Below are 19,539 nucleotides of genomic sequence, written 5' to 3' on the forward strand. Positions count from 1 at the left end.
ACCCGAGAGCCTCAGAGATCTGCTGAAGGTCTTGCTCGTGGTTGCCCCTCACTCGGCCGGCACCCCGAGGGGGTTGGGACCACGGGCGCTCGGCTCAGGGCGTAGAGTTTCCTCTAAATGCTCCCTCTCGACTCAGCCTCCGTTCCTCCCTGGAGGAAGTACCCCGGCTTCGAAGGAGAAATTGGTTTACTTGGGACTTTCTGTTACTCAACCAACAGTGGCCGTTGACTGCTTTGAGAGAGGCTGTGTGTGTTTCCTACAACCTTTCCTGCTGCTTCCTCTGCTGTCCCTTCATGGGCGACCAGACTAATCAACCTTCCCGGCTTAGACGTTAACTTGAATTACGCAAAAGAGCGAACAGCGCAGGATTACGAGGTCTTATCCCAACGCACACGACACCGACGAGAACGACTCACTACTGGATGGCGTGCGAGCTTTCTGAATTGTAGTTTCCAACAGGCAGGGGTTTAAGAGTCCTCCATCTGTAATGCAGCAAAAGCCAACTGTTTAAAACGAAAGAAAGAAAGGAAGGAAGGGAGGGAGGGATGGAGGGAGGGAGGGAGGAAGGAAGGAAGAAAAGAGACAGGACGCCCGGCTGGCTCAGCAGAGTGCGTGACCCTTCCTCGCGGGGCTGTGAGGTCAAGCCCCGCGCCGGGCATAGAGATCACAAGAGTGGACAAAAGACTTCATCCGACCTCCCTCCGAAGAAAACATACATTCTTATAAAAGCAACCTGCGTCCCTGCATTTTGCAAGCCTCGGGGTCTAGAGGGTTCAGGTGAGCTCCCTGAAAGGCGGTCACTGAACGGGGACTCCTGTAGTCCTGTCGTGCCTCGACAGAACCTTTGTGACGCACGTTTGTGTTGCATGTGCAAAGCCGAGGGCCGTGGCGGGGTCCCCCTGCCCCCCGCGAACGGACAGCCGCACGTCGCAGCCGCGCCCTCACCCGCGCCCTGTGTCTCCCCACAGCGTGTACTCCGGGCACCAGTCCGTGCTCATCCCGCCTTCCGAGCTGGAGACCAGCCCTGCCCTGTGGCTTCTCGCCGTGAGCCAGTACAAAGTCCGGGATACGTTCTGCTCCTATTCAGTGATGGAACTTTGCACCAAGGGGCTGGGCTCGCAGACGGAGTCCCTCAAGGTAAGCCGCCCGTCCGGGCCTCAGAGTGCTTTGGGGAGCACGTCCGAGCGTCCTGGGGCGGCACCGTGTCCCGGGCCGTGGGAAAGGCTCCTGAAGCAACATAATCGTTCACAAAAGCCAGTCTGTAATCCGCTGTTCCCTGAAGGTCCCCAAACCGACTCCATGTGAAAACTTGGTCTTATAAGGTGAATAACTTCCCACGGCCCCAAAGGCTACAGGCCAGGCTGTGCGCTGCACACCCTCGGTCTGTGATCCCATCCGTTCTGCCGCAGAGGCCCCGAACTGCTTTCCTTCTGTGGCTGAACTCATGTGTTGGGTGAAGTTGGTTTTATTCTGATGCTGGTGTTCGAGCCGGAGGGTTGAACTTAGCCACTCGTGTTTGTTTCCCTGGAAGAGCCTGTGTCCGAACCAGAATAGTAGCGTTTCCCTCCATTTAAGTCAGTAGCATTGGGAAGACGTATTTTCGTGGTGAGGTCCTCGTTACCCGTGTAAGGACGGGGTAGTCACACGACCGATGTCGATTTACACTCCAGTGGCTGCCCGTTGTCTGTACGCCCAGAGGTACGTCTTCGTGTACGCACAGGTGACATTTGTGTATCCGTGTGTAGGCACCTACGTCATCTATGCATGAGTAAAGCATTACGTTTTTCTCCCGAATTTTGTTTTCTTGTTTGGACCTAATGCAGTAGGCTCGAACAAGAAAACACGGCACGATAATGTTGATACTAAGCTACATAAACAGTTGTATAATTGCTTGAAACTATTAACGTGTATAGGAAAATAGACTTATAAGACATAATTATTTCCACCTATATTATTTTATAAAATGATTACGTATTTCCAAGCCCTTGACATACTGATTGACTGAACCGTACGGTAGGCTTCTGAGCTAGAAAGCACTGCTGTTAGGGAAGAGGAACCCTAAGTTGCAGAGAAGCCACGTGCCCTTTCCACGTCCTTACACGTAATCCGTTTTGGAGCCAAGGTTTGGATCTCTGGCTCCAGGAGCACTGCCTCGAGACCCAGGCCGCACGGCCTCCCCGAAGACACACATGCGTCCCTCGAGCACCGGAGTCACCCAGCTGGAGTGTTTTCTGTGTGACTCCGTGCGTGTGAGATCAGATCCACGCGGGAACCTCCGGGGCCAGAGTGCTGTGCCCCCCGAGCTAGGGCCCCCTGCAGCGTGCCGGAGGCTGAGTCCCGGCCCTGAGCCCAGGCTGCAGAGCAGGGCCCGGGCGGGGGAGGCGGTGTGGGGTCCTTCCGCGGCTCCTGTTCCGCTGGAGACTGTCGCTCGCCACCCGCCTCCCTCCCCACCCCTGCAGCCCCCAGCCCCAGAACCCCGTGCTCAGCTCCCCGAGGTCCTCCTCTGAGCCCTGCCGCCTTGCTCCGTCTGGCTGCGGTGCCGACCCGAGCTGAGCTCAGTCCGCACCGTCGTCAGGTGGAACAGGCCTCAGCGTCGTGGCACTTACCGGAGCGCTGTGTTTCCCACAGCGTCCAGACACGCTCCTTTTCCGCTCTGTATCGGGAACAGGTTTTCTCATCTCTGTCCAGGCTCGCAGGCGTGTCTTGCTTCCCAGAACGCTTTCCTGTCATCATTTCGTCCAGTTCTGCGTCTCCCCGTGTCCTGGAGCCGCACCGTCTGTTCTTTAAGACGGCTGGGCCGGGCCGGGACGGTGCAGCGACAGGGACACGCAGACCCCGGAGTGGTGTCCATGCAGAGTCGTGCTGCGTGTACCCATCCGGTAAGGGGGCCCCACCCCGGGCCCCGGAAGGCTGACCTCTCACTGCCGTGACTTGCAGGCGCGAGGACTGGACCTGTCGCGCGTGCGGACGTGTGTGGTGGTGGCCGAGGAGCGGCCTCGGATAGCGCTCACGCAGTCCTTCTCGAAGCTCTTCAAAGACCTGGGTCTGCACCCGCGGGCCGTGAGCACCTCCTTCGGCTGCAGAGTGAACCTGGCCATCTGCTTGCAGGTGGGTTTCCTCGGGGTCCGGCACCGCTGCTGCCGGACAGACGTGGAGGTGCAGGCGCTCCGCACGGGGTCGTTTCCGCGGCTGACGCTTGGCCAGTGTGGAAGATCCCTTGTAGCCTGATGCGTGCTGGGTGCACACTTGTTTGGTTGCTTGTGTTTTCTTTTCTTTGTCTTTCTTTCCTCCTTTTTCTTCTCTCCGTGTGCATTTGTGAGTAACCGTTACTCAGAGCTAGCGTTCCGAGCTCTCACTTTGTCCTGAAACGTTTTCACTTCGGTACCATGAGTAGCGGTTGGCCCAGCCCCTGAAGTCAGGCGTTTTAGAAAGAGTGTGTGGGAGACAAACGCTTCGTTGTGGCAACAGTGCTGCGTCTTGGAGGAGGAGTGCGCAGCACCGTGGGCAGGTCCGGGGATGTGCAGCCGTGACGGCGTCTAGAAGTGGCCCGGGCAGTTCCCGGCTGCGTTTCCAGGGCACAGGCGTGAGGCAGCCCCCGCGGGTCCCCTGCAGGAACCGTGGCTGGAGAGCACGTGTTCGCTTGTGTCCCCTCCATGAGCCACTGGCCACCGTCCTCCTGCTCCTTTCTTCCTTCGACCCTTACCACGGGCACGTTGATCCGTGCCGACCACCAGCCAGGGCCGGGGCCGGCTGCCAGCGAGGGGGAACGGGGCATGCCCACGTGCCCTTCCCACAGCCCCCCTGCCGCAGGCGGCCCTGGGCAGGGCTGTAGACTTCGGTCCTCTGACACCGGCAGGGTCGGAGTGCCACCACCCGGGGGCCGGAACGGAGCTCAGCTCAGGTCGCCTCCCGGTCTCCGTGCTGCCCACCCACTGTCCCCCAGTTCCTGCTCGCAGCTCCCCCAGGGCTGACCGTGGAACGCTCCCGGGCGGCCCCATACCCACCAGCGCTCCCGGTGCTGGGACGCCTCCGCAGATGGTGGCCGAGAACCGGCTCTTCCCATGTGACCCAGCAGATGAGGTCACTCCAGAAACACTGGCTACAGAAGGCATTTTGCTGGGTTTTTATTTTGATTTTTTGAATTTCCTACTACATCCAAAGTGGCGCGGCTGTCCTGGCCCGTGGCGCTGTTTTCAAATCTTGGCAGCGTCTTTAACCATTTGTGCACAATTTACATTTTTCACACCAGTTTGCTTTATTCTCAACTCATCTTCAGCCAGTTTTCCTTTTTCCTGGACGGCGAGCATTGGAAACGAGCAGCAAGCGTCGATGTGTCCGAGGGTGGAGATGAGGGGCACCAGGACGGGCTGTGCGGTCCCCCAGCCACAGCCACACTGCTCAGGGCGAGGGTGCGTCGAGGCGGCAACAGAGCTCATGTGCTGTGCTCGATGCGGCAGCCCACGGTCCACACCGCAGGGTCCCTGCATCTCTAGGGGACACCGCAGGCATAAGGTAGCCTGTGTCAGCCCGAGTCAGATTTTCCTCTGAACCTTCCTCCCACTCCATGAGGTGGAAGCGAACATACAGTTTGCAGTGAGTGAGTAAAACACTCCTCGTAAGAACCAGTCGGAGGGTGCAGAGTGACTGGGACACAGGGGGTCACAGAAGGCCTCCGCAGCAGGCAGCGGCGCAGCAAGGTCCCCCCAGGAAGCCAGAGGGCAGGGGCAGAGGCCTGGAGGCAGAGCTGGTCAGTGGAGACATTAGTTTTCTTATAATTGTTCCAAAAATTACAGCGTGTGAGATGACAGTAGGAAGCAGCAGAGCCCGCGGTCTGAGCAGAGACCCAGTGTCGTGCTCCCCGCTGAGCTTCTAGGCAGCCTGACCCACAGGAAGTGCCTAAGGAGGTTTGTTAAGTATTCTAAAACTGAATTTTTATGAATGGTTCGGCAAATAAGGGAAAGCCTAATGGTTCTGAATTTCTTACAGATTCATTTTTTTTATAAAGGAGTATTTTAGAAAAGAAATCAGAAAATACAGATCAGCCCACAAATAAATGATAAACCTGTAATTTCATTTAGAAATAATCACCATTAATCCCTTGATGTAAAAATATCAAAAACACAAGAAGCTACAATGTTCAGTCCCAGACACTGAACCAAAATGTTTAGAGGCATCGGGAAGTTGAGTCTTCCCTTCGTGGCAGGGCTGGCGGGGTGCCAGACACAGTGCGGTCCGGCTGGGCATCCTTGTACTCCGGCCATGCGCTGTTTGCCCGGAGGACCGTCCGTGCCGGCCACTGAGCGGCCTGCGGTGTGACCGCGGTTCTCCAGAGCCGCCGCGTTAGGAGAAGGGAAGCGTCTCCACGTGCGCGAGACCTGTCCTCGCCTGAGTGTGGGTGGCCCACGGGCCCCTTTCGGGGGTTCCCTGGTCTTTGGGGGACGGCTGACTTAGCGGAGGCGGGTAGTGGACGCTGCGCGGTAAGCACACCCGCTTCATGGGACGTCGGTGTTCCGTGGAGGTGAGTTCGGGGTTCATCTTCCCTCGGCCGGGTTCCCACGGGTGAACTTGTCCTCGCCCCGCCCCGAGCATCGCTCCCGGCGCGTGCAGTCTCATTCCACGGATCGTCCTGCCCCGCGGGATCTTGGGCGCCGGTGTGTTCTCGTACTGAGACTCCCGCTGCGCTCAGGCTCGGGCGCACCCCGCCGTCCTGTCACGGCCGGTGCGGCTCCTCGTCCCACATCGCTGAGTCCCGGGGCTGGAGGCATCTCCCGTGCTCCGGCTTCCCCTGGTGCCTCATCCCCCACGGCACGCCTTCCGCCGCCGCTTCCGTCGTGTCTGTGGACGCGCGAGGCCACTCGGGAAGGACGCGCGGAGATCCGGGCACCGGGGAAGGACAGCGCGTCCCGGTCCGTCGGCCTCGTGGACGTCCGCAGCGTGAGTCCTTTAGCTGCGGGAACAAGGCACGTCGGAGGAACCAGACACACTGTTTTGTTGGAGTCCAGCGTCCCGTGTGACGTGCGCCGTGGCAGCAACGACCGTCCTGCCCAGCGAGCCGACGGTTGAGTCCCCACCGGCTCACGGCCGCGGCATCATGTAGCTCCTCTGGCCGGCAGGCGTCTGGGGTTCGCTGCCCACTGTTGGCTCAGACGGCCAGGCTGGGGCCTGCACTCGAGAAAGAAGACATTTACCCTCAAAACAGAAGCTTCTCTGAAAGGAGGCTGGTCTGGGACCGCGTCCGGTTGGCGACACGGTCGCCACGGCTCCCGGGGGGCGAGTGGGTGTTCTGAGATGGGAGACGCTGAGCCTCCGAGCGCTCCGAGGACGTGCCCCGGCGGCCAGGCAGCGAGCAGACACGGAACCGTGGGCCGCACGCTCGAAGCAGGGACCACCGTGTCCGCAGAGGAGCCCATCTGCTTCCTAGCGCTTTCCTTTCCTCTCACGTTTTAGATCAGATCTGCCATTTCGTACGACCCACACCGGAAGCCCAAAGACGTGTGTCTCTGCCGGTGGCGGAGCGTGGGGCGTCCGCCCTCCATGGCCGTGGCTGTGGGTGGGCCGCGTGCCGGAGGCGTCGGACAGCTCAGAGCAGTGATGGCTGCTGGCTTGTGCTGCTGCGTGAAACCAGGTTTAAGAGAAAATCCTGAGAAATGACAAATGTTTTGTTGTTAAATATACAAGTGGGCAAGTATAAAAAATCTAAATATGAGACCATCATAAAAATAGAAAATTGGGACACTCGCAATTTCTGTGCTGCTGTTGACTCAGCTGTTCTGTCTGAGAAACGAGTGAGTTACTTACTCCCTTTCACTCTGAGCAGGAATCACCACGTTCATTATCCCAACACGGCCCCCTTGAGGTCGATGATGTAGCTCTGTGGCAAAAGAATGGACCAAAATGGCGCGTGGTTGACTTGGGTTTTACATGAAATGCTGGTATATTATAGACTTATGCGAGGAAGAAATGTAGAAGGATGAGCCATTTTTTATGCTTAGAAATGACATTTCCCAGAATCTTGAGTCATAAAAATGACTTTAAAACAATTTAGATTTGTTGAATCTATGACAAAAGTGGACATTAGGTCAAGTTATGACTTCTGAGTTTAATTAACTTTAACATAAACTTCCCTTAGTGCTGTTAGGAAGTGTCACGTACATATTAACCTCTGTTGAGGTTAAAACCACAGTTACTCTTTCCAGAAGTGTAAGCCGAAAGGTCTTTGGTTGTACTCAATTAAGAAATTTAGCTTTCTGTGACAGAACAATGAGCCCCTCCTCACCAGCAGAAAGAAGGAGGGAAAGTGGGGTCTTCTCTTTTCCAAAACTTGTAAGTCACCTTAGCAGAAACTTTGATCCTTATATTTGGAAAAAAAGCAATGGTTCATTTATCTGGGAGGAAATCTTATTATTAGCACCTGCGTGGAGTTCCGTCAACAGTGACATTGCGGCCAACCTTCGTCTTAAAGCTCCTGCAATGAAAGGAAGTACGGCCGCCCTGATCACGAGACGCGACGTCACTGACTGTTGGGCAGAAAAAAACAGGAAGCGCAGAGGCTGATAAAAATCTCAAGTAATTCTCAGAAGAAAATTGGTAGTTTTAACATTTTCGTGAATTTTAACTCTCAGTCCATTTCCTCCCCTCACTGCTCTTAGGTGAGGAAGGACTGTAAATGGGGTGTTGTGGGCTTATGTGCTCGCAGGAGTGAGTCCCACTCAGCTGAAGTCCGCACCCCCTTTCCTGCTGACCCGCCTTGTCCCGGGAATGAGAAGGAGCATGGGCCTCCCGTTACCCGGTGCCCTCATCCGCGCTGAGTGCAGATCCCTTCCCCCATGTCCTGGGTGGCTCTCCGGGGCCTCCGGAGCAGGGACCCAACCTAGGACCACCTGCCCAGGAGCAGCCTCGCCGGCGGTCCTGGTCCCGGGCCCCACGACGGGCACGCGCCACAGACGGCAGGAGCAAGCCCGCTTTCCGGGGCCACGGATGGCTGCGGGGGCCCTGGTGACCTTGGTTCCCAGCGCACGTGCGGGCGGCCAGGTCAGCGGGGGCAGGGGGCACTTAGCGTCGGTTACTGTGCAGCTCCAAACACAGAGTTCCCCAAATACAGAAAGGGGGTTCGGGTGCTTGGTGACCAAAAAGGGGTGATGGACGACAACCTCAGCCCATCTCTTTGGCCGCCCAGATCAACGCACGCTCTGCCGTTCTCACACACCGCCCTGCCCATGCCGCCACAGAAAATTCTGTCCTAACTCAGCTTTCACTGTCAGAACCGGTAGCACAGCGGCCTCCCTCTGGAAGGGACGGACCCAGACTCTGCTGCTGCTGCAGGTGCTTCTGGGTGGTGGGCGGTCCCTCTGCCGGCTGCGGACTCGGCTGTAAAGGTCACCGCCGTGGACGGATGGGCTCTGTGAACTGGGACGAAGGGAGAGAAGCGAGGGCCTGTTCTTGCTCTTCTGTGTATGGCGTTTCGGGGGGTGTGCTGAGCACCGGGGCTGCCCCAGTGAACAGAGACTTGGCATTGGGTCGGCTGGCTACTGGGCGTCTTCCCGTCTGGACGGTCTGCAGCTTTGGGAAGACAGGACGAGCTTAGGTCCTAGGAGACGGCGGTGAGCTGGGCCCCGAGGCTGAGCACCACGGGCCTCACGGGCAGGGGTTCACTTGGGTTGGCTCGTGACCAGCTGCAGGGATGTCCTGGGTTTCGGTCTGGGCCTCGCACAAAGAACGCGGACATCTGAGCTTCTCGTTGGTGAGCAGCGCTCAGGAATGTGGCCTCCCTGCTTCATGGCCTGCCTGCCCTCCCCCCGTCCCCTGCCCGGGAGCCCTCAGCAGCAGCATTCTGTCTGCACGGGCTAAACGGGCAGCCTGGGCCCGTAGTCATCATCCCTTCTGTGCACGGCTCGGCGCCGCTGGGAGCACAGAGCAGAGCAGGCCGTGCGCGGCGAGCGGCCATGGCCGTGTTTCTTGGGAGCTGCAGAAAGAGGCAGCCTCCTTTCTGCACGTGGTCTGTTGACCTTTGTGAAGGCCCATTACTGATCCGGTGTGTCGTACGTGGCACGGACCGCCACGGTCAGATCCGGCGCACGGGCAGGGCTGTCGCCGCCTTTTTGGCTCCTGCAGACCCAGTAATTCCTCTCAGACCTCCATTTCCTTGACCCTCTGTTGCCGCAGCCGCTGCTGATACTGATTTCTGGGTCAGTTGGGACGCGTAAGACCAGTCGCAGAAGCTCTGTTCGGTGTCAGCAAAGAGCGTATTTATAGGTGACGGACCCTGGCCTCGGGTTGTTTCTTCGGCCGCGGAAGTCGTAAGAGCCTGTTGTTCCAGCCCTAACCATGAAAGCGATCCGGTGAGCACCCGAGTCACAGGTTTTAAGAGCCGTCAGCGCTGGAGAGGAGCAGAAGTCTCCGTGAACTGAAGTCTCTGTCGAGAAAAGACACCCCTGCTTCCCCCTGGCAGAGGGGCGGCAGGAGGAATTTGGCGCGGAGACCAGCTGATCCTTGAGCAGCGGACACGGCACCGTGCGGCAGAGTGCGTGAGAATCCCGGGGAGCCCCCTCCGCCATTCTGCCCCGGCCAGGGGCGCGTGTGCAGAAGCCGGCAGCAGCAGAGAGCCGCGAGAATCGTCTGAGGTTCGTCAGGCCTCTAGTGAATGCAAGGTCACAGGCGTCTGAAGTCTCGGGGACGCCTGAGAATCTATGCCCCACCCCAAGGGACAGCGGGCCCCCAGCGGGTGGGAGGCAGGGGCACGGAGGACGGAGCAGAGAGCAAGAACACTGTGAGGCCCCCTGGAGACACTTGCCCCCTTGCACTCCAGACACAGAGGTGGGACAACAGGGCTGAGCACGTGTGTCTCAGCCCCCGGGCCTTTCCCAAGTGCAGCCCTCGGGCCTCCAGAGACTGGGCATTGCCTCCAGGAGGGAGAGAGCTGGGGAGAAGGGAAAACCACCTTGTCAGGCAAAGAACGGGTGTCCAGACTCTCAGATCCTGCCCAGAGCCACAAAGCCAGCCCGGACCAGCATGTCAGTGGAGCTGTGCGGGGGCCCAGGCCGCCGCCACGGCGCGGGTCACGGAGACGGCTGGGTGAGGCCGGAGAAGGCTCTGCCCTTGCTGGGAGCGTGCACTGTTGCCTGCTGTCTCTTCGGTCTCTCAGACACAGTGTTTGCCTCCCAGGAAAGCCCTGAAGGACGCAGAGGGGAAGGAAATGTAACTCCGCGGCGCAAGAAGAACGTGGCGACAGTCTGTGGAGCAGACGTGCGGGAGTCACCGGAGACCTTGAGATAACCAGGACGCGTGCGTTGAAGAGAGACGCGCCCTGCATGGAGAGGGGCACGGTATCGTGGAAACCTAAAAACTACACCAAATAACCAAACGGAAATGCTGGAAATGAAAGCTGCGGACGTAGAAACAAGATTCCTGGTGGCTCCGGTAGCAGAGCCGATGCAGGGGGAGAGGCCCGGGGGGACCTCCGGCCCCGCACAGGAGAGAAGGAAGGAACGTCCAGTGGAGCCGTCGGGGGTCCCTGGGGCGACAGCAGGTTGTCTGTCCTACGTGCAGCAGGAGCCCGGAAGCGGACGCTGCGGGGTCTGGGACAGAGAACCGTTTGACGACGTGACGACAAGGACCCGTGAGAGGTATCCGCCTGCAGACCCAACATCTCTGTGAGCTCCGGCCGCATAGGCAAAAACCCACCTCGTTGAATCCTTATCCCAGTGCCGAGGGCCAGGTTAGGGGTGGTCTCCAGCAGCTAGGAAGACTAGAGACACGGCACAGAGAAGAGCAGTAGCAATGACGGGAACGACCGAAGCCGGAACACACCGGGCCGGTCCGGGCTTCGCGCAGAGAGAAGCAGCGGCGCCCGGGAGGACACGGCAGGTGTGTGCAGACGCCGCAGCGCGGCGAGCCTCCTTCAGCAGCTCACGGCCGCAGGGAAGGCTGCTCGGGGCAGGGAGGAAGGCACACGAGGCAGGTCAGATCTGTAGCGAGAAGCATCGAATGCTAGAAAAGGTAAATACGAGGAAACACTGGAGAATTTTTCTACCCGTGTATGGCTGTGAGCACATTTTAAATTTCTTTAAAGGCGATTCAGTATTAAAAGCAAAAAAGGTCCATCAAGGCATCTGCAGCCTGAGTAGCACTTGCACGAGAGGGCAGCGGGAACGTGCGGCTCCGCGTTCCGGAAGCTCAGCACGTGACAGTGGACTGCGGGAATGCGCACTTTCCCGACCCCGCATCCGCCTCCGAGAAACGGGTCAGCGGAGATGAGCGCCACACTCGGAAGAGTCCGTCTGCGGGGAGGAAAGGAACGGGAACAAACGCCGATCACATCAACGATCACATTAGAAGTAATTTAACTAAACAGGCAGTTAAAAGGCAGAAATCGTCAGGCTGGAAAGATTGAACTGCGCGTAGTTACGAGAAACCTTAACTCCGAGGGTACGGCCAGGTTGAAAGTAAGCACAGAGTCCGCGGAGGAGGACGGGTGTGCCGTGTTGGTGACGGACGTGTGCGATGTGAGGGCCTCGGGCAGGGAAGGTGTGCGTCACATGCTGACTAAAGGGTCGGTTCACCCGCGAAGCAAAAATCCTAAATGCACCTGAAAGGGCTTCAAAGTACGTGAAGCAAAACTGACAGAATTCAAAAGGAAAAAAGAAATTCATAGTCGTCGTTAGAGACTGTAACATCTCTCTCCCAGCAGTTGATAAAATGAGGAAAATATCAGTGTACGGAACATTTAACAACACCGTGGCCTCACTCAAGGGAACTGACGTTTAGGAGAGACGCTGATGTGGGCTGGTCGTGTCCTGCAGAATTCATACGCTCCAGCCTCGACCCCGCTGTGACGGGAGACGTGGCACCCATGAAAGCGAAACAACGGTTGAAAGGGTCCTAGAGGTGGGGACCTGATCTGATAGGACCGATGTCCTTACAAGAAGGAGGGAAATCCGGGCTGCACTGTCCCTGCACACACGCTGAGGAAGGGCCACAGGACATGCGGCAAGAGGGCAGCGGCCAGCAAGCCCGGGACAGAGCCCTCGCCTGACGCCAGCCGTGCTGGCTCCTTGGGCCCAGGCTTCCAGCTTCTGGAACCGTGAAGAAATAAATTCCCGTTAAGACGCGCAGTCTGTGGTATCTTGTGACGGCAGCCCAGGCAGACTCAGACACCAACATGTGTCGCGCTGTCCTTGTCAGACATGAAAAATTCCCCAAGGAAGACTATAAAACAATTTTCAAGGAATATTAAATGACCACAATCACACTGTATATTCTCTGTGATGTAATTAAATTAGTAATAACAGGAAGATGGCCAGAAAAATTCCTAAATACTTGGAAATGAAACAACACACTTCTGATTACCCATGAATAAAAAAGGACATCATGAGGAAGATGAGAAAATACTTGAAGAGGCTTGTTAATGAAAACACAGCATGTCAGATTTTGTTGGTTGCACCTAACCTAGGGCTCAGCAGTAAGTGTTTGTATTAGAAAGAGGAGAGTATAAAATCTCTTTTAACTTCCACTTCTCAAAAATCTAGGAAAAAGCAAAAAACTCAAGCTCAGAGTTGGAGAAGGTAAAATAAATGTGGAAATGAGTTAAATAGAACAAAGACAAAGGGAAAACTCAGTCTAGTGAAAAGTTGATTCTTTACAAAAACTTAGCAAGTTCGGTAAACTGCGGGCAGTACCCATCACTCGTCCGAAGATCCCACGTGCTGGCCGGGGATGGGGTGCTTTACTGTTGGGGATGTGGGACAGCCCCGCGACTTTGGGGAACAGTTTGTGAGTTTCCTGTACTGTTGAACGTGACTTGCCTGTGACCCAGCAGTTCTGTCCTGGGGGTTCACCCCGGAGAAGCGAAGCTGTTCATCCTCCCAGGGGCCGCACACAAATGTGCCCGGCAGATACGTTCATGATTACCAAGAACTGCAAACAGCTGCACGTCCAGCACCCGAGAGCAGGCGGGCAGTCTTTCTCTGCTCGTGCAGCAGCTTGCTCTCCTGCCGTGGGAGGGACAGACCGCTCCTGCCGGGAACGGCGCGACTGGACCTCAGAACAGTCTTCTGGGTGAGGGAAGCCAGACACAGAGGTCTGCACACCCTACGAGTTTATTTATATGATTTCCTGGATAAGACAAAACTGTAGGTACAACAGTCAGATCAGTGTTGCCCGGTGCTGAGGGCCGGGGGAGGGAATTGAGTGCCAAGAGGCAGGAGGGCCTTTTGGGTGGTAAAGGTTCTCTGTGTCCTGATGGTGACGGTGGTTCCGTGACTACACACTGTCAAAGTCTATCAACCTGTCGACTTACGGATGAATGTTACTGCGTGCAGATCACCTCACTACATCTGAGAGAGAAGGAGAAGGTCACAGGTAATCGGGCAGGGTCTTCTGTTTGGCCAGGACGGAGTAGCAGGGACCAGATTCATGCTCTTCGCTAAACAAATAAAGAATGGTCAAATACACGAAGCAGGACCCTGGACGTCAGGTCACAAAGAAGGAAGAGCCCTGAGAGAAGGAAGCTTGGCCGTGTGATTTCTCTAGGTCACCGCAGCCCACTGTGCTCCTGGAGTGCAGGATGTGGAGCAGAGTCTGAGGAGACAAAAGGTGGCTGCAGTCCTCAGAGAAGGAGGCTATAGAGGAAGGAGACACAGAGCTCTGGGGATCCCCAGAGATGCCCTCAAGCGTTGTAGAGCGTGCTCTTCGAGTCATCTTAAGAACACAGTCAGCATCCGTTCATGTCACAAAACCACTCAGAGCCCCACAGAGAACCAGCCAAAAGGACTGGAGTGAATATGGCTTGTTCCCAGCAGCCAGGCTGGAAATGTTACTCCAAATTCATGAGGCATAGCTCAGGGCTCATCTCACAGATATTAAAAGCAAGAACTGGGAAGAACAAGATTTTTCCCAATAATTTAGCGTGGAGCAAAGGTCAAGAATATTTACAGGAATATAAAAATATCCGGCACCCAGCAAGTCAAAATGTCCAACATACTATCAGAAATTACCAGGCATCCCACCCATCCACAATGAGGAGAAATGTCAGTAAGTCAGAACTGAACTAAACTGATAAAGATGTTGAATTTATAGACAAGGATACTGGAAGAGTTATTTGAACTGTATTCCAGATAGTCAAAATGTTAAGAAGAAACACGGAATGTTAAAGAGAGGGGAAAAGACAAATTGAGCTTCTAGAAATGAAAACTACAATATTTGTGATGAAAAATACAATGATGGAATTGATGGCAGAAGAAAATATTGGTGAACTTGAAGACATAGTAATAGGAACTTTACAAAATAAAACAAAGAAAAAGATGTTAATGGTAAGGCCATCCTTGAATTGTGGGGAACTTCAGGTGACTTAACGTACAGGTGCTTGTCGTCCCCAAAACAGAGGAAGAAGGGATCGAGGTCCAGAAAATACACATGAAGAACTATTTTAAATTTGGTGACGGTATGAACCCACAGATCTCACAGCTCAGCTACTCCCACATAACATAAAGGGAACTGCTTAAGTTGCCCAAAGCCAGTGATACAGGGAATATCATCAAAGCAGCCAGATGAAAAAGAAGTCAAGTTACATACAGAGGAACAAAGATAGGGATCATTCCGTCCTCCCGTCAGAAGTGATGTGAGAAAGGAGACGTAGAAGTTGTCTCTACGTGCTGAAAGAGAGGAGTCGTCGACCTAGAATTTGACCCTCAGCCGAAATGTCTTTCAAGATCCCAGGCTGTAGAGACACTCTTTCAGCCATAAGAACAACAACAACAAAATGCTGAGAATTTACTGCCCGCACACCCACACAGGAAGAAATATTAGTGGAAATCCTTTAGGCAGAAGAGAAATGATCCCAGATTCTGTCTGGATCCACACGATGAATGAGCAGAACTGGAAATGGCCGCTGCAGAGACACAGAAGATCTTTAGCACTTTTTAAATCTCTTTACAAGGTTACTGATGGCTCGGACAAAGGTGGTGTTAGCTTGTGGGGTGTATAATGTCTGACAGCTGCCCAGCAGTCGGACGGGAGGAGATGGGAACAGACCGTCACAAGGTGCGTCTGCCGTACAGGGCGGTGCAGTGCCCCCGGCAGGCGGGCCGTGAGCAAGACGTGAGCTGTGAGTGAGCCCAGACCGGTTTTCTTCCAGCAGCTGGTGACCTACCAGCCCGCGGGGGATGGAGGGACCTATGAGCGGGGAGGTGGAGGGAGCCTACCAAATACTGAACAGAGGGTCAGACGTACATGCAAAGGATCTAAACCCCCCAAGGAAGATGCGGAGATTGTGAGACTGGATTTTTAAAGAGCAAACACCTGACTTTATGGACCCTAAGACAAGCTCCTCTTAAACATGAAGACGAAGTTGGTTGAGCGCAAGGACAGGAAAGTTGTTCCGCACTCACCTTCCAGAGAGCGGAAGCGGCTACGTGCATATCCAGCCTTATTAATTTCAGAACAAAGAATACTTTTCAGAACAAAGAATAAGGTCACTTCAGAAGAAGGTAATTTCGTATATGTGAAGGTGAATCCGTAATCTAAAACCTTTACAGGAGAGAAAAAGAAAACCTCTAGGCCTAGATGAAATACCAGTGATTCCGAACCAAAACTTGTTCGGAAGATAGAGGAAAAGGGAACATGACCTAACACGTGTTACGAAGTGAGCATAACCTCGACACCAGTATCTGACAGAAATTCCCGGAAACTAAAAATCCAGGCCAAGAGCCCATGTGGAAAAAAATTCCGAACGAAATAGTAGCGACGTGTGGAGACATGTAGAGCGTCGTATCCAAGCATGTCTTAGCTCCGGGACGCAGGTTGCTGCCCCATAAGAACTGTCTAATTGACCGTACTGTAATGGAGTGAAGGAGAAAAACATGACCGTCTGATGCAAGAAACCCCTCGTTCATGGGAGAACTAGGAAGACAAGGGAGCTTCTTCCGTCTGAAAACAAAAGTTTACGAAAAGCTAGAAGCTCATTCTCAGTTGTCCACTTTGAGAGCTTTTTCCCTAAAATCAGGAACATCAGCATTGTATGGAAGTCCTAGCCAAAGTGATAGGACACAAAAGTAGAAAGAACGAATACTAGAAATGGAGAAGTAAACTTGTGATTTGCAGACTGCCCCGTAGTGCACATAAAAACTCCTGTCGAACGAAAACCACGGCTGCTGATGTGTGAAGTTAGGACTAGCACGGCGCGCCCCGGTGGCTCCGTCCGTTAAGCATCCGCCTGTGCTCAGGTTATAATCTCAGAGTCCTGGGATCGAGCCCCCATGGGGAGTCTGCTTCTCCCTCTGCCTCTGTATTCCCTGTCTGTCTCTCTCAAATGAATAAATAAAATCTTTTTTAAAAGTTTCTACATAAAAAATGGTATTCCTAGGCACCCCCGTATTTACGGCAGCGCTGTTTACCGTAGCCAGAATATGGGAACAGCCCAGGTGTGCGACGCCAGAGGAGTGAAGAAGGTGCGGTGCGTGGACGCGCGTGGACGCACACACACACACACACACGCACACACAAGGCAGCACTGCTCCGTAAAACAAAACGTGAAACTGCGCCGTTTGCGACCGTGCGGGCGGAGTGAGGCGTGCGGTGCCGAGTGAGTCAGAGGAAGACCAGCTCCGAGTGAGCTCACTGAGGTGTGGGATTTAAGAAAAAAACAAAGAGACAAACCAAAGCAGAGACTGTAGATGCAGAGAACAGACGGGGCTACGAGCAGGGAGGTGGGGCGTGGGGGGCTACGAGCAGGGAGGTGGGGCGTGGGGGGGCTACGAGCGGGGAGGTGGGGTGTGGGGGGCACGGGCCGCACACGCCGCTCTTGGTGCGTCCTGAGGAGTGCTCGGAGCTCTGTACCCGGGGACGCAGCGAGACTGTGTGGTAACCACACCGGCTTTAGAACAAAAGTAGCCGTCTTCCCCCGGGTAGTAGTGCACAGCCAGGAGACGGGCCGCTGTAATGCCATCGACGGTAAGACCCAAAGCCTTTAAGTACCTGACAATGAAAGGTGCGTTCAAGGTGTCCACCGGAATCCCAAAACCGCGCTGAAAGACAGGAAACCCCAGTAAGTGAATGGGTGTGTCAGAGTCGTGGAGTGGATGGGTCAGCACTTTTTTAAGGATTTGTTTATTTATTTGCGAGAACATGAGCGGGGGAGGGGCGGGGGAGAGGAAAAGCTGACGCCCCAGTGAGCAGGGACCCGGCGCGGGGCTCCGTCCCAGGACCCTAAGATCACGACCTGATCCGAAGGCAGACAGACGCCCAGCCGGTGGGTTGGTCTTTTTAAGGTCACTTTTCCCCCCAAACTGATCAGTCCCAACCACAGTCTAAGAAGGCTCGTCCCGAGGAAACCCACAAAACGCTGCTCACGTTGCTGTGAACCGTACACCACAGAGGAGAATCAGCAGTCGTGAGAAGGAACGGTGCGGCAGGGCTTGCTGCTGGCTTTGAAGCTCCCGGGAGGCCGCGGTAGTCAGGACAACGTGGCCCTGGCATCCGGAGAGACCAACAGAGAAGAGCAGAACAACAAGACACAGCAAGCCTGCAAAGAAGAGAATGAATCCAGAGTAGAGCCGTGTCGCAGGGTCCACGGTAGGGAAGGAAGACGGATTTTGGCAAATGTTTTGGACTGACTGAAGGTTTAGATGGTGTCATCTCCTCGGAGAAAACACGAAAATCCGTTCTAGGTGGATCACGGACCCGGATGTCTGTGGCGGCCGTTCTAGACTACGGCTTCCAGGAAGCCGCCAAGACGGTCTTCATGACTTGGGATGTGCAAAGCTTTCTTAGGGCGCAGAAAAGCACTTCAGCATAAAAGGAGAACAAGATAAAGCAGACTTTATCAAGATTAAAATTAATCTTAATATGTTTAAGAAAATTAATAGAAAACATACGGACTGGGAAATGTATTTGTAAGAGCACGCGTGACAGATCCGCCAAAGCCTCGAGTACATGCTCGGCAGAAGGAGACCCACAGAGGACGGAGAGGAGCAGAGAATGCGCTCAGCGTCTTCCAGATGCGTCACTGCAGGAGAGCGCGGACGGACAGCTCGCGCGGGCAGCTTGGAGCCCGCAGGACAGCGAGGACAGGGACGTGCGGCTCCTGCGGGTGCGTCTGCCGTTTGCTCATGAGCTCCCAAAAAATGATTGAAGGCACACCATGTGCTCCATTGAAATCCTGCTTTTCATTTTGAAAAAAATCACGGTGATTCCCCATGTCCGCCCAGAGCGATTTAGGTCAGCAAGGCTGGCGGTACTAGAGGAGATGGTGTGGAGCAGCCAGAGCCCCTAATCATTGCTGCTTCGGGGACACATTGATCAGCTTCTCCCGCAGCTCCGTGCGCGTCAGCCCGGGAAGCCGGCATGTCGGGACGCGCACCCAGAACACAACCCGCCCACAGACGCTACTGCCCAGGTGCGGTCGTGATGGCCCCAGACCGGAAAGGACCCAAATGCCCCCCAGCAGCAGGACGGGCAGGTCCAGATGAACGTTCCCACAGCAGCGCGCGTCCCAGAGTGTGGAGGGGAAGCTGCTCCGCAGGTGCCGTCGCGGGCCCCAGAGCCGCTCTGCGCAGCGACGGCCGACCCAAGGGACACACGCTGTGTTACTTTATGCCGACCTGATAACAGAGGAATGCGTGGTGTGAGAAATCACACCGTGGGAGCCTTTTGGGGTCGGAGGTGCTCTCGGGGCGGGGGGTGTTACGTGGGCGTACGTGACTGTCCAGACTCCTGTAGTCACACGTGGAAATCCCGCACGGTCGGTTGTCTGTAAGCTACGCCTCCGTTAAAACGTGAGACGGTCACCGCGGCCGCACAGGTCGGCTGGGAGCGCCAGGGGAGCCTGCAGGAGGGAGCCTGCAGGAGGGGCCCGTGCTGTGCCCAGGGTCTGCTTCGTGCTCCCCATGACCCGCCCCCGGGGACACCGCCTCCCCGGCCCCCGTTCATGCTGACTGCCTGGGCTCCTCCGACACCCAGCACAGTAGATCCGTCCAGCGCGGGGCACGGGCCGATACCAGGTCACGCCGCCCCCTGGCTGGTTAGCGACACACCGGGTGAGGCGCTGGGCGCTCTGCGCTGGGGTTAGGATGGCGTCTGTGTCTCTTCAGCGGAGACTTAAGTGTAACCGATGTGTGCCAAGAACCGTTCGGTGCCTAACCGACATCATACTTTTATAGCAGAGAAAAAATGATTTTTAACATGAATGTGTCCGTCTGCGACATAGTTGTACAGCCGACCTGCACAGTGCAGACCTTTTCCATTATTGTGACCTGAAATTTCAGACATGCTCTGTCTTCCTTCCTGAGTAAGTTCCACTTGGAATAAGTGAATTTTCTTTCCTGCTGGTCCTTTTTTGCAATATTTGATGACTTTAGATACCGGGAGCACTTTCACGCACGAGAGCTCTCCTGATGTAAAGAAACGCCAGCTTACGTTTTTGGCAGAGTTAATTTTGTGCAAGTGAGGAAATTTTGTTAAATACATAGTCCTTCATATGTATCCTGAAATCTCCATTTTTCATACCTTAGGATTTCTGAAGTCTGGAAACACCTATAAACTAACCCT

The 19,539-nt window shown here is 55.2% G+C and overlaps 1 protein-coding gene across 2 annotated transcripts in view; it reads left to right on the top strand.

Moving 5' to 3' along the window:
* DIP2C (disco interacting protein 2 homolog C) overlaps positions 1 to 19,539 on the top strand; it is a 347,920-nt gene that overhangs the window by 300,332 nt on the left and 28,049 nt on the right. For both annotated transcript variants that reach the window (XM_044229196.1, XM_044229198.1), the window contains 2 exons: positions 969 to 1,137; positions 2,938 to 3,108. In XM_044229196.1, coding sequence (XP_044085131.1) covers positions 969 to 1,137; positions 2,938 to 3,108 — 340 coding nt within the window. The remainder of the gene's footprint in view (positions 1 to 968; positions 1,138 to 2,937; positions 3,109 to 19,539) is intronic.

The sequence above is a fragment of the Neovison vison genome, chromosome 12, assembly GCF_020171115.1.
Source record: "Neovison vison isolate M4711 chromosome 12, ASM_NN_V1, whole genome shotgun sequence".
Lineage (NCBI taxonomy): Eukaryota > Metazoa > Chordata > Mammalia > Carnivora > Mustelidae > Neogale > Neogale vison.